At 34.0% G+C, this 13,256-nt stretch overlaps 2 protein-coding genes across 2 annotated transcripts; one reads left to right on the top strand and one right to left on the bottom strand.

The window, feature by feature from the left end:
• The first annotated feature begins 589 nt into the window (after positions 1-589).
• LOC131595857 (probable pectate lyase 8) lies at positions 590-4,887 on the top strand. Its single transcript, XM_058868360.1, has 7 exons — positions 590-850; positions 964-1,023; positions 1,577-1,651; positions 2,610-3,252; positions 3,419-3,522; positions 3,842-3,980; positions 4,091-4,887. Exons 1-7 carry the CDS (start codon positions 744-746, stop codon positions 4,310-4,312), a joined length of 1,350 nt encoding a protein of 449 aa, XP_058724343.1. The 5' UTR covers positions 590-743; the 3' UTR covers positions 4,313-4,887.
• Positions 4,888-9,010: 4,123 nt separating this feature from the next.
• On the bottom strand, positions 9,011-10,745 carry LOC131600232 (glycine-rich cell wall structural protein-like). The gene has a single exon (XM_058872423.1). It carries the CDS (start codon positions 10,393-10,395, stop codon positions 9,301-9,303), a length of 1,095 nt encoding a protein of 364 aa, XP_058728406.1. The 5' UTR covers positions 10,396-10,745; the 3' UTR covers positions 9,011-9,300.
• Positions 10,746-13,256: the final 2,511 nt, after the last annotated feature.

Raw genomic sequence — 13,256 nt, forward strand, 5'->3', positions numbered from 1 at the left:
TAATAAAGCTAAAAAAGCCAAATGAAACTCGTTAAGAAACATTAAACCTTTTGTCAAAAAAGAAAAAGAAAACAAGGACAAGTAAAGTACTAGTACTAGTAAATAAGTAACATTACATTGACGCAAAAAAGTAGTAACATTACACGAAACATTAAATTGTAATTTTATGATACATGATATTCATGATACTTATATATAGGAGTATATAATAAATTGTGGATAGGCAAATTAAAAACCGTTTTAGTTAGTTGGAAAAGAGCAATAACTAATGGATAAAGTAAAAAAAAAAAAAAAAAAGTAAAAAAGAGAAAAAGTTGTGTATATGTATGAACCATTTCAGATCTAATGTTAGTAAATAGTGGTAGTAACTAGACCCTGCAATGGCACGTGATAATCACTGAACCCACGTGCATGGTAGAATGAAGAAGCGGTTAAAGTTAGGGTTAAGAGGTTAAAAAGAGACGAGGGTGGTTAGTTAACGGCGTTAAATGAAGGAAAAGGATCCAAACAAGAAAAACGATCAGTTAATTAACGGCGTTAAGAGTTGGACGTTATTGCTATGAGGCTATATAATGGCCGTTATGTTGGAACCTGTTCTCTCGAGTCCACTCAACAATTAATCTTTCTCTCTCTACCGACCCTTTTTTTCTTCTTCTCTCTCTCTTCAGCTTCCACATTCTCTCTTCTTTAAAGCAAATTCTAGAGAGAGAAAGAGAGAGTGTGTGATTTTCGAGCTTTTTACAATGGTGGCTTCTGTGAAATGGTTTCTCAATGTTTGTCTCTTGATGTTGCTTTTTGTGCTGCTCGTTGAAGATGAAGCTATGGCTTCATCACAGATCTCTCAGTTCAGGTATTGTGTTGTTTTTTCTGTTTGAAACAGAGTTACTCTGTTTTTGTTGCTTCGTTTGTTGTTAGCCACATTGTTCTGATTTCTGACACAGTTTCTTCTTCTGTTGTTATCAGCAATGTGGATACTGAGACACACAGGTTAACAAGCTTTAACGATTCATCAATGGCGGCAAGGTTGGTGTTTGTGTTTTTTCAACTTTTTTTCAAGAAAACAAACTCGTTGATCTCCACCGTTAGTTTCATCTTTTATGCCGTTAGATTGAGTATCCTCAACTAACGATTACAACCGTTGATTAATCTTTGTATCTCTCGATCTGGATCGTTTATTCGGTTATGTTCTTTCTTCGGATTCCATTGCATGTGTTTTGTCCGTCACATACGCGAAAAGTAAAAGTGTTAGTTAACCGTCAACAAATTTTTGTCATATTAACGAAATTGCCCTTCAAAATTCATCTCTTATTACTATTTGCCGGTGGTGGCATTTTCGTCTTTTTGTATTATTGGATAAATCCTCTTCCTCTCTCTCCAAAATGCTTTTAACGGTTTTTGTGTTTGTTTTACCGTACCTCTGTTGCGGTAGTACTAGATATATATAAACTTTTTTTTTCATTAAAAAAACTAATAATTATTATTTAAAGTTACATGTTACAGTACATGTTTTTTTGTTTAATTATTTATTTATATGCATATGGTGATTTTAATTTGGGAATTTAATGTTTTATTTTAGGCAAAAAGAAGCTGAGAAATTGAATGAGCGTGCTGCCGTGGCTGATCCAAAGGAGGTTGTTTCTATGGTTGAGATGTGGGTCCCTCTCTCTATCATTCTACATTGATAATTTGGGTTCTTTCTGCATGCAACGAAATCGAACTCCCAGATGTTATGCAATGAAATCTGAGTCGTTAAATATATTATCGAACGACTCTGATTTAATTGTATAATTTTTGAGGAGTGATTTTATTGGTTGCATGCATTTATAATAATAATTTTTTAATACAAATGCACATGGTTTAGGCACTAGACATGTAATGGTGTAGGGCAGAGTGGTGTGCTCACATTAACTTTCCTTTGTGAAATGAAAACCTAACACCCTACCCCAACTCACCCATTTTTTCTATGCCACGTCATTTTCCTGGTTTTGACATAGTTGAATAAATTTGTATTTATGATTACTCACCCATATTTTGTTTGCCCTTTTTGGAATTTCAAGTTTGTTACATTCTTTCATTACTCTCCTTTTCATGTTATCAGTCACATGCAATTTCTTTTTTTATTTCCGTCTTTCACGCTAATAATTCTCTTGCCATTAAATAAATGCCTTTTTAGCTCAATCCATTGCTTAGTACTAGTGAAATGTTTTCTATAACTGTTTTGTACTTACGTGTACATCTCTATTTTTTGTTCCATAATGTGATTAATAGTAATAATTTTACCATGTGATGCTAGTAGCATAATTTGGTCATGATCTAAGTAATAGTGGCAAAAAGGCATATTCACCATATATCTTATGCCTCATGTGAAGACAAGAATATTAGCCGTTGCAATTGAGAGAAAATTCCAATTTTATTCACTTATCATGTGGATAAATAGTTGGCATAGTTTCTTACCTGTACAAAATTCAATGATTTATTGATTAATATTGTAACGGCTTTATTTAATTTATATGTTTAACTGTTTTGTGTTTTTTGTTTGTTTGCTTGGTCCACAAGCCAGTGCTTTTTCTCTGTATTTGCATTCTAAATTAATATGGTTGATTTTACAGGCACATTAAGAACAGTACTGAAAGAAGAAACCTTGGATATTTCTCGTGTGGAACGGGTAACCCGATTGACGATTGCTGGCGTTGTGACCCTAATTGGCAACAGAACAGGAAGCGTCTAGCAGACTGCGGTATTGGTTTTGGCAGGAACGCTATCGGTGGCCGCGATGGAAAGTTCTATGTTGTCACTGACCCGAGAGACGATGACCCTGTTAACCCAAGGCCGGGAACTTTGCGTCACGCTGTTATTCAAGATAGGCCACTTTGGATTGTGTTCAAGAGAGACATGGTTATTCAATTGAAACAAGAGCTTATTATGAACAGTTTCAAGACTATTGATGGAAGAGGAGCGAATGTGCATATCGCGAATGGAGCGTGCATTACCATTCAGTATGTTACTAATGTTATCATTCATGGACTTCATATTCATGATTGTGTACCAACTGGTAATGCTATGGTGAGAAGCTCTGAAACACATTTTGGTTGGAGGACTATGGCCGATGGCGATGCTGTTTCTATTTTTGGTTCAAGTCATATTTGGGTTGATCATAATTCTCTGTCTCATTGCGCTGATGGTCTTGTTGATGCTGTCGTCGGTTCAACAGCCATCACCATTTCAAACAACCATTTCACCCACCACAATGAGGTACTTTGGCTGCATTTCCTACACAAACATATAGTTAACTTCAATTTTCAAACTATTACGATTATCAGGGTTGTGTCCGTGTCTGTATCAGGGCTTCACTGAGTTGCATTGCGCGACTCATTTTGCATTTTTTTTACCTTATTGATCTGTTTTATTGCAAATGCAGGTGATTCTGTTGGGCCACAGTGACTCCTACACAAGGGACAAGCAAATGCAAGTGACCATAGCTTATAACCATTTCGGAGAGGGACTTATTCAGAGAATGCCTCGGTAATATTTAATGCCACTTTAATTTTGATACTCCTCTTTTTCTCCCCTTTTCCATTTGTATGCTTTAAATGCTTTAAATGTTAAACCATAAGACAGGTTGGTTTGTTGCCTGCAACAACCCTTTTTGGTGCATTAATTTTAAGTTTCCTCTAGCTCAAAAAAAATCACAAACATTTGTACATGTATCGTTAGAAGATGGGGCCATATGGTGTGTGTATATTCAATAGCTTAATTCAACAACTGAATAGGACATTATGTCCCTACTCCTCCAATTGAATATTACTATAATCTAACAATTTATTGATCATGAAAAATGCAGGTGTAGACATGGTTATTTCCATGTGGTGAACAATGATTATACTCACTGGGAGATGTATGCTATTGGTGGAAGTGCTGAGCCCACAATCAACAGCCAGGGTAACAGATACAATGCTCCTGTTAACCCTTTTGCCAAAGAGGTATACAATTAATAGTACATTAATCCAAACATGTTCAAAATTGAGTTTCACTGTGAATTTTGAATTTGAATTTTGGTGATTGATTGAATCAAATTGGTATGCATTTGCAGGTAACTAAGAGAGTGGAAACAGCTGAAAGCCAATGGAAAGGCTGGAACTGGAGATCAGAGGGAGATTTGTATCTAAATGGTGCATACTTCACAGCCTCTGGTGCTGGTGCTTCAGCTAGCTATGCAAGAGCCTCAAGCTTAGGAGCAAAATCTTCAGCTATGGTTGGCACCATGACATCAAATGCTGGTGCACTAGGTTGCAAAAGAGGCCGTCAGTGCTAACAAAAACCATTTCAAGGAATCATCAAAACAACCATTTTTCTGTGTTTGATTTTTCAGTTTTTTTTTTTTTTATAGTATGCTTTTTTCCTCTGCATCATCATGCATTCTTGACAAGTGTACATTAATTACACATGTCATTATGTTATTATTGTGTGTCAAAACCAAAACCTAAACCTAAACCAAAACCTTATTAGCTGCTCAACTTGCTCCAACTGAAAACAAACAGTGCAAAGTTGTAGGAGCAGGTGCTGAAGCGCTTCTCTACTTTGGTCCTTCACCACCAACCTTACCCACCATCAATTCATATGCATATTTTTCCATATGTCAAATCATGTCTCTTTACACACTGTTCAGTCCTTTTCAGTTTTATTTTATAGGATTTGAATCTCAAGAAGCCAAGATATATATAAATATTTTTACTTTTTTTTTTTACCTTTTGTTTTGTTTGAGTTAATTATACCAAGAAGAAAAAAAAGTTATGATTGTCAAAGTTGAGTAATGGAGTAATGGAAACACTTTACCTATTATGGTGATTATGGAATAGAAATATAGTATTGGTGTTGTTCCCTTTTAAACTTTTTTGTCACTTTTTTTAGCCTTTTTTTTCTTTCATTGTCAATGGAAGTAATCTTTGCTTTTTTGTTATGCAATTATGGTTGTATATCATTAAAAAACATATCTGCCAATGTTGCGTTTCTCTATCTACATGTTTGATTCTTTCATGTGCTGCACATGATACATTGATTCTCTTTAATATCTTTCTAATTACCATGATGATCTTTCTTACCTACATTGTCCCCTCTCACCCTCCAAAATAATAACCTAATGCTAACTAACTACTAGTATTACTATTAGATTTACCTGGCTTTTAATCCTAGCATCATGGATTAAAGTTATGGACAAGACACAATCATTTGAAGGCATGCTTGCTTAACAATTAAAGTCTCAAAAGACCTCCAAGTAGTATTAATTGAAGGATGCTAAAGCCTAAAGTTACCCTCTCACTCTTACTAATACTATAAAATTGAAATCATATTAGAGTAACTTTAAACTACAAGATTAAAAAAATCACTTTTCCTTGTAATAGGAAATTCTATTGGTAATTCTATACATTCACGCAGTCAGGTCATACAAGCAGTCAATAAATTTACTAATGTCTGCGTGATTTTTTTAGTGTGTAACAAAAAATGCGAAGTCAATGACTTAACAAAACTAGATTTTAAGTTAAAATGTCACATTCTTTCTTAATTAACCCAAGGTAGAAAATGTACTGCACCCTCACAACTCTTGTGAGGAAGAGGCATATAGTAAATGCCTGCGGAGAAAGCAATGGACAGTGCTAAAAAGAGACAGTGATAAGTGTTGTGAATGCACATGGTTTAGATTGTAATAAAGACTTTCATTGGTTGTGCATGTGAGATAGGGCCCCATATGGCATGTGGGAAGTTCTTTGGCCAATATTGTGTTACAGATCATATGAGGTTTGATTGAGTTAGGAGACTTGTCCATTCACTCAATAACATTGCACTTTCCCTTTGAAATCTCCCACATACTACTACTATACATGATATTCATGAAATTAATTGTGTGTAAGTTATTTCTATAATCAAAGAAAAATAAGACTCATTTATTATGGTGGTTCTAGTTGTTGCTAAACTTTGAATTCAAATTTAGCACTAAATATTTTAGGAGCAATAGGGACATTGATATTGGTACTACCTACTAGAAGCAGTTTACTTGTTGAATTAAGCAATTAAGTCCATCCAATCCATCGTTTTCTTGTTGGTTTCTCCAAGATTGCCGCAAATAGTTTCATGATACTACATTGGCATTAGTGTAAAGAAGAAAGAGCATGATAGGAGCATCTCAATATTGTGTAGTAGGAGTATTAATAAGATTGATTTTGACATTAAAACAAAAAAGAAGACTTTTTTAGCAAAATTTGAGAATTGTGTTAAAAAGTTTCTGTCCAATAGTAATTGAAACAAAAGTCATAAGTAAAGAATATAGTGGTCAACTTTTTTTTCTTGCACCGACAATGGTGCATAGGTTGTTCTAGTGGTCAGTCCTATTGGTCCCTATAGTGAAAAAGGTTCAATCACCATATCCTGATCAACAGCATAAAGAAGAACCTTCAAAAGATCAAGCAAGTCACATAACTACTATTGGTGGAGGGGCAGGGTGCTTTCCAACAAAAATGATTATGTATAAGTTTGAGGAAGAGGTAGAAATTAAAGCTGGAAAACGGATCAATTTACTGGGTAGATTTGAGTGGGTTGCGTGTGAGTTCATGCACTTTGCGTGTGAGCCTCAACCTCTTTATGTCTAATAATCTCAATTTTTGGCCAGGTCTCTTCCACCCCTATTCTTCAATTTAGAACTAAACACTTTAAGAGTGTGTTTGTTTTAGATGAAGTAGGAAAGAGAGAAATTGGTGAGAGAGAAATTGAAGAGAGATTAATCATTTCTCTTGTTTGGTTTGGAGAGAAATAGGGAAGAGAGAATGAAATTGTGTGGGCCCCATTACTTTTTCTAATCTCCCCTAAAATGAGAAGAAAGGAGAAAGAGAAACTTTTTTTTGCTTTATTACATCTTTGTCCATGCATCTTTTTAATGAAATTAAATATATAATGTTTTATATATTTTTATAGTAAGGATAAATTTGTCTTTTCAAAATTTTGCACACTTCTTTCTCTTCTATTTCTCTCATATTTCTCTTATAACAAACAACCTTATAAATCTTCTTTATTTTTTATCTATTTCTCTCTTCTCACACTCTCTCTCACTTATTTCTCTCTTCTCACTTTCTCTTTATAACCAAACACACCCTAAACTTAATCCATACTTCATTTCATTTGTGAGAAAATTAAAAACAAAGAACTTGAGGCTCACCACATCTCAACTTTGGATCAAACCGTTGATATCCTCACTAATTCTACTTTTACCATTTTTTTTGGGAAATGCTAACAAGTGCCCCAGGGGCACTCTTTAATAGCTTTAAAAAGTAAGTTTTTCTTGGAAATATGCGTAATTAATGTATCGAAAATTGAAATGGTGAACTTTTGAAAGAATATTTTCTTTATTTAGAATGCTTAAAGAGTGCCCCTGGGGCACTCGTTAGCATGACCCTTTTTTTTTAGTGTCGTTACAACCGGGGGAATGTAAAGGTGATTAAGGATCAAGTCAAATTAAAGCTAATAACAATAAATTGGTCAAAGTTATTAGTTAGTTAGCTTTGGAGAGTAACAATACTCAACTCAAATTTAATATACTAAAGAACTCACCTTTTCAAATGTTACTCTATAATATCCTCAAGGCTTTGAAGAATAAACAAGTCACATTAAACCGTGTGTGTTACACAAAAATTAAATGGATCGGAATTCATATAAATGTCAACAAACAAATCAAAGAGATTGGCCAGTGTGGGTTGCAAATATCTATAGAGATAGAAAATGTATTTCAACTTTTTCTATAACAATAAAATTGATCCCTAACTAGGAGCCATTTGTGGCATTGGCGTGGAGGAAGAGAAGCATGGTCCAATACTTGCTGTAAACACAAACTGTTATGATTTGGACAATTACTATATGAGCGATAACCCATATGACCTTCTTAAATTTTCTCTTCTTTTGATTCTACCTACTTTTCTGATTTAGCCCTAAATTTATTAAAGTCTTCCCATGCATTTTTGACACTTGACAACTCTTTATTACCTTCACTTGCTATCTTTTATTACTCTCAACTTACATATGGCAGCCATGCAAAACGGAACTTCAAAATTCATTTACTCCCAAAGGAAAGAGTATACTTCATCACTCTCGAAATATCCGTGGCTTTTTAATGAATTCAAAAGATTAAAAAGGTCAATGGTGATTTTATTAAATTAGTTTTTATTAATTATTTGTGTATTTTTCATTATTTTAATTTTAAATTAAAAATAATAATACTTTCTCTATTTCATGATGAATGTTATTGTCTGAAACTGAATTTTATTCTATTTTTTCAATTGTATATTTTGATCATTAGTAATATATTTTAATTTCAAATTATTATATTACAATTTGCTTTTATGATAGTGTCACACAAATGATTTATTAGATTAATTTAGTAAAAATGTCATACTGTTAACAATTTTATTATATTTTAAAAATATGTAAAAACTTTAAATAACATTTATTTTAAAATGAAAAAATGACTTGTGATTACTTAATATAATAGTAATTGAATTTATAAATTGAAAGTGATAATATTTTAAATGACTATGTAATTGATTCTTCACAAATGACTATGCTGGTATATAACACACCTTTTTTTTTTTTTTTTACATTTTTAATGCATATAAAAACTGTAAGTGATACTTATTTTAAAAGGGGATGGATTTTGTGATTAATGTATATAATATTAATTAGAAATTATAATTGGTAAAAATCAATTAATATAACATAGAAAATTTAAAGTGACACTCTTTTAATTATTTTTGAAAATGTGAGTTATTTAGTATATGTAGTTCAGAATATCTCCAATGCATATCGCTTAATTCAGTATATTTTACTTTCTCTATTAGTGAAGTAGATATATGTGATTATGTGACATTCTTATTATTTAAATTTTTGGGTAAATTGTTCATAGAAGCAATGCAAAAGGTGTAATTTTTTATAATTTTAAAAATTGAATTGGAAAAATATATACACTATGGAATAAATAAAATGTAGTTTAATTAAGGTTGCCGACAAAATAGTCCAATATGAACTTGAAAGATATAGCTCCAAAAAGAGCTTTTGCTTACAAACAAGGAATAACATTAAATTGATCACCCATGCATGGTTGACAAAAAAAAAACTTCAAACTCTAAATTGACCCGACAAGACAAACAACATACGAGGCTGGTAAAAGAAACCTAAGACTATCTATCCTAAAAGCAATATTGAATTGGCAGCACAATAAATCAACAACAACCACATGCATGCAAATCATCAAAATGAATCTAATTAAGGACTACTAGCACCACCGCCCAAACCACCACTACCACCTCCTTGTCCTCCATCTCCTCCAGTCGTACTACTAGAACCACCACCCAAGCCACCACTTCCACCACCTAAGCCTCCCGGACCACCGGTCCCATCTTGGCCTCCAACTCCTCCAGGCTCACCCAAACTTCCAATTCCTCCAGGCCCACCCAAACTTCCGATACCAGTGCCACCACTCAAGCCTCCAGGACCGCCGCCTAAGCCTCCCGCTCCTCCAGTCCCACCCAAACCTCCAACACCGCCACCAGCACCACCCAAACCTCCAACACCACCACCAGCACCACCTAACCCACCAACTCCGCCACCAATGCCATGATGACCACCGAGAACTCCAGCTCCACCACCAATCCCATGGAAGGCACCGATTCCAGCTCCACCACCAATCCCACCAACTTTCCCAATGCCACCACCAAGCCCACCAGCTTTCCCAATGCCACCACCAACACCATGGAAACCACCTATTCCAGCTCCGGCACCAACACCATGGAAACCACCAATTCCAGCTCCGGCACCAACACCATGGAAACCACCAATTCCAGCTCCACCACCAATTCCACCCACTTTTCCTATTCCACCACCTAACCCACCAGCCTTTCCAATTCCACCACCTATTCCGCCTATCCCACCACCAATCGCACCACCTTTTGCAATTCCGCCTCCAATGCCACCACCAATCGCACCACCTTTTACAATTCCGCCTCCAATGCCACCACCTATTCCACCAACCTTCCCAATTCCACCACCTATTCCGCCTATCCCACCGCCAATCGCACCACCTTTTACAATTCCACCTCCAATTCCACCACCTATTACACCAGCCTTCCCAATTCCACCAACAAACCCACCAATCCCAGCAGCCCCACCCACAAATCCACCACCTATAAAGTTCTTCTTTTCATCAACACCCTTACCAGTTAAATTCTCTGCATGTGGCGCAACACTTGCATGCACCACACCCTTTTTTTCATCATCACCCCCATTTGGAACCGTACGTGCTGCACTTGCATGCACTACAAGAAGTACAACAAACACAAAAACTCCACTCCACTTAGCCATCTTACACTTACCTTTCAACTCTTTGTCTCGGTTTTTCAGTGGGAAAAACTTGTTATGATGCTGTAGATTGCATGCAAAAGGGTGCCTTATATAATAGTGGAATAAGTATAGTGGACAGTTGAGAGTAATAAAAGATAGCAAGTGAAGGTAATAAAGAGTTGTCAAGTGTCAAAAATGCATGGGAAGACTTTAATAAATTTAGGGCTAAATCAGAAAAGTAGGTAGAATCAAAAGAAGAGAAAATTTAAGAAGGTCATATGGGTTATCGCTCATATAGTAATTGTCCAAATCATAACAGTTTGTGTTTACAGCAAGTATTGGACCATGCTTCTCTTCCTCCACGCCAATGCCACAAATGGCTCCTAGTTAGGGATCAATTTTATTGTTATAGAAAAAGTTGAAATACATTTTCTATCTCTATAGATATTTGCAACCCACACTGGCCAATCTCTTTGATTTGTTTGTTGACATTTATATGAATTCCGATCCATTTAATTTTTGTGTAACACACACGGTTTAATGTGACTTGTTTATTCTTCAAAGCCTTGAGGATATTATAGAGTAACATTTGAAAAGGTGAGTTCTTTAGTATATTAAATTTGAGTTGAGTATTGTTACTCTCCAAAGCTAACTAACTAATAACTTTGACCAATTTATTGTTATTAGCTTTAATTTGACTTGATCCTTAAGGTACATTGATATTGGTACCTACTAGAAGCAGTTTAGGATCAAGTCAAATATTTTAGGAGCAATAGGGACATTGATATTGGTACCTACTAGAAGCAGTTTACTTGTTGAATTAAGCAATTAAGTCCATCCAATCCATCGTTTTCTTGTTGGTTTCTCCAAGATTGCCGCAAATAGTTTCATGATACTACATTGGCATTAGTGTAAAGAAGAAAGAGCATGATAGGAGCATCTCAATATTGTGTAGTAGGAGTAGTAATTAATACTCCCTCCGTCTCATAATAAGTGTCCCATTTGCATTTTTTCCTTGTCTCAAATTAATTGTCCATTTACAATTCCAATGCATCAATCATTATTATTTTTCCACTATTATACCCCTATTTAGTAACTTTCACGTTATTCAACTACTATTAATAGGGGTATTCTAGTAAATGACATTAACTTTTTTACTAAAACCAACACATCTAATCATTTTCTTAAAAACCGCGCATTGCTCAAATAGGACATTTATTATGAGACGGAGGGAGTAAGATTGATTTTGACATTAAAAAAAGAAGAAGACTTTTTTAGCAAAATTTGAGAATTGTGGTAAAAAGTTTCTGTCCAATAGTAATTGAAACAAAAGTCATAAGTAAAGAATATATTGGTCAACTTTTTTTCTTGCACCGACAATGGTGCATAGGTTGTTCTAGTGGTCAGTCCTATTGGTCCCTATAGTGAAAAAGGTTCAATCACTATATCCTGATCAACAGCACAAGGAAGAACCTTCAAAAGATCAAGCAAATCACATACTGTAACTACTATTGGTGGAGGGATATTATAGAAGTAGAAAAGGGGCAGGGAGCTTTCCAACAAAAATGATTAGGTAAAAGTTTGAGGAAGAGGTAGAAATTAAAGCCGGAAAACGAATCAATTTACTGGGTGGGTAGATTTGAGTGCATGGGCGGAGCTACAACCCAACGAACCCGAACACTCGCCCGGACTCAATCCCAATCGATTTTTAGACAATATCAAAGGCAAAATTAATAATTTTTAGACAAAATTAATAAAAAAATGGTATGAAATTTTTGGACAAAATCAATGGCAGAATTTTTAGACAAAATTTAGGGCAAAATTAGTAGAAACACAGTTTAAAATTAGTAAAAATAGGATGTAAAATTTTTGCCCAGACTCCCTAAAATTAATAACCTCATTAATGTATTAACATTCTGTCTCTTGAAGAATCTAATGGTTGATATTTTTTGCTCTCATCTCTCATTTAAAAATACTCTCACTTGATATGCTCCATATATATATATATATATATATATATATATATATATATATATATATATATATATATATATATATATATATATATATATATATATATATATATATATATATATATATATATATATATATATATATATATATATATGGGAGCGTATCCGGTGAGAACTGATAACTATTGTGAGAAATAATAACTAACGATATCAATCGTTTGATTTTATTAGCGTTTAGGATTTATTTATTTTATATAGAGATCACTTTATTGAATTTTTTCATTTATGTTTAAGATTTACAAATTCTATAATAAGACAATCTTACTATAAATAATTTTCTATTTCTTATTCTAACATTTAGAATAAATTAAAGACTATTTTTTATTTTATTTTTTTATTTGACAAAATTAAACAAATAACAAGATTTAAAATGTTAATTTTCCAACATCCAATATTGTTGAAAGAGTATTGTGGTGTACTTTTCGTTATTATCGTATCCACAGGGATTATTGCGATATCACCGCCGTTCTATAGCCTATTTTGTCTTGAGTTAATGTTACTTTAAATTTGGGTTTGCAAAAGGTCATTCAATTCTTTTAGTAGCAAAGAGTAAATTAATGAAAGTTCTAAGTTAAAGAAAATGTATCAAGATTCGATTTCATCGACCTAAATTTGTATGTCTTCTTATAAATATACGTATATGAACATGGTAACGATCAACATAATTACGTATCGACGCCTATATCGTCCGTGTCCGCAACGATATAGTTAGATTTACCGTATTGTTTAACCGACGATTTCTCCACCGTTTAAACAATACAAATAACGTTTTAAAACCGATACTAAGTAAACATCAAACGCTAAATCCATGTCTGCAATTTATAGCTTGATAGATGATAAAGTTAGATC

The sequence above is a fragment of the Vicia villosa genome, linkage group LG4 (assembly GCF_029867415.1).
Source record: "Vicia villosa cultivar HV-30 ecotype Madison, WI linkage group LG4, Vvil1.0, whole genome shotgun sequence".
Taxonomy (NCBI): domain Eukaryota; kingdom Viridiplantae; phylum Streptophyta; class Magnoliopsida; order Fabales; family Fabaceae; genus Vicia; species Vicia villosa.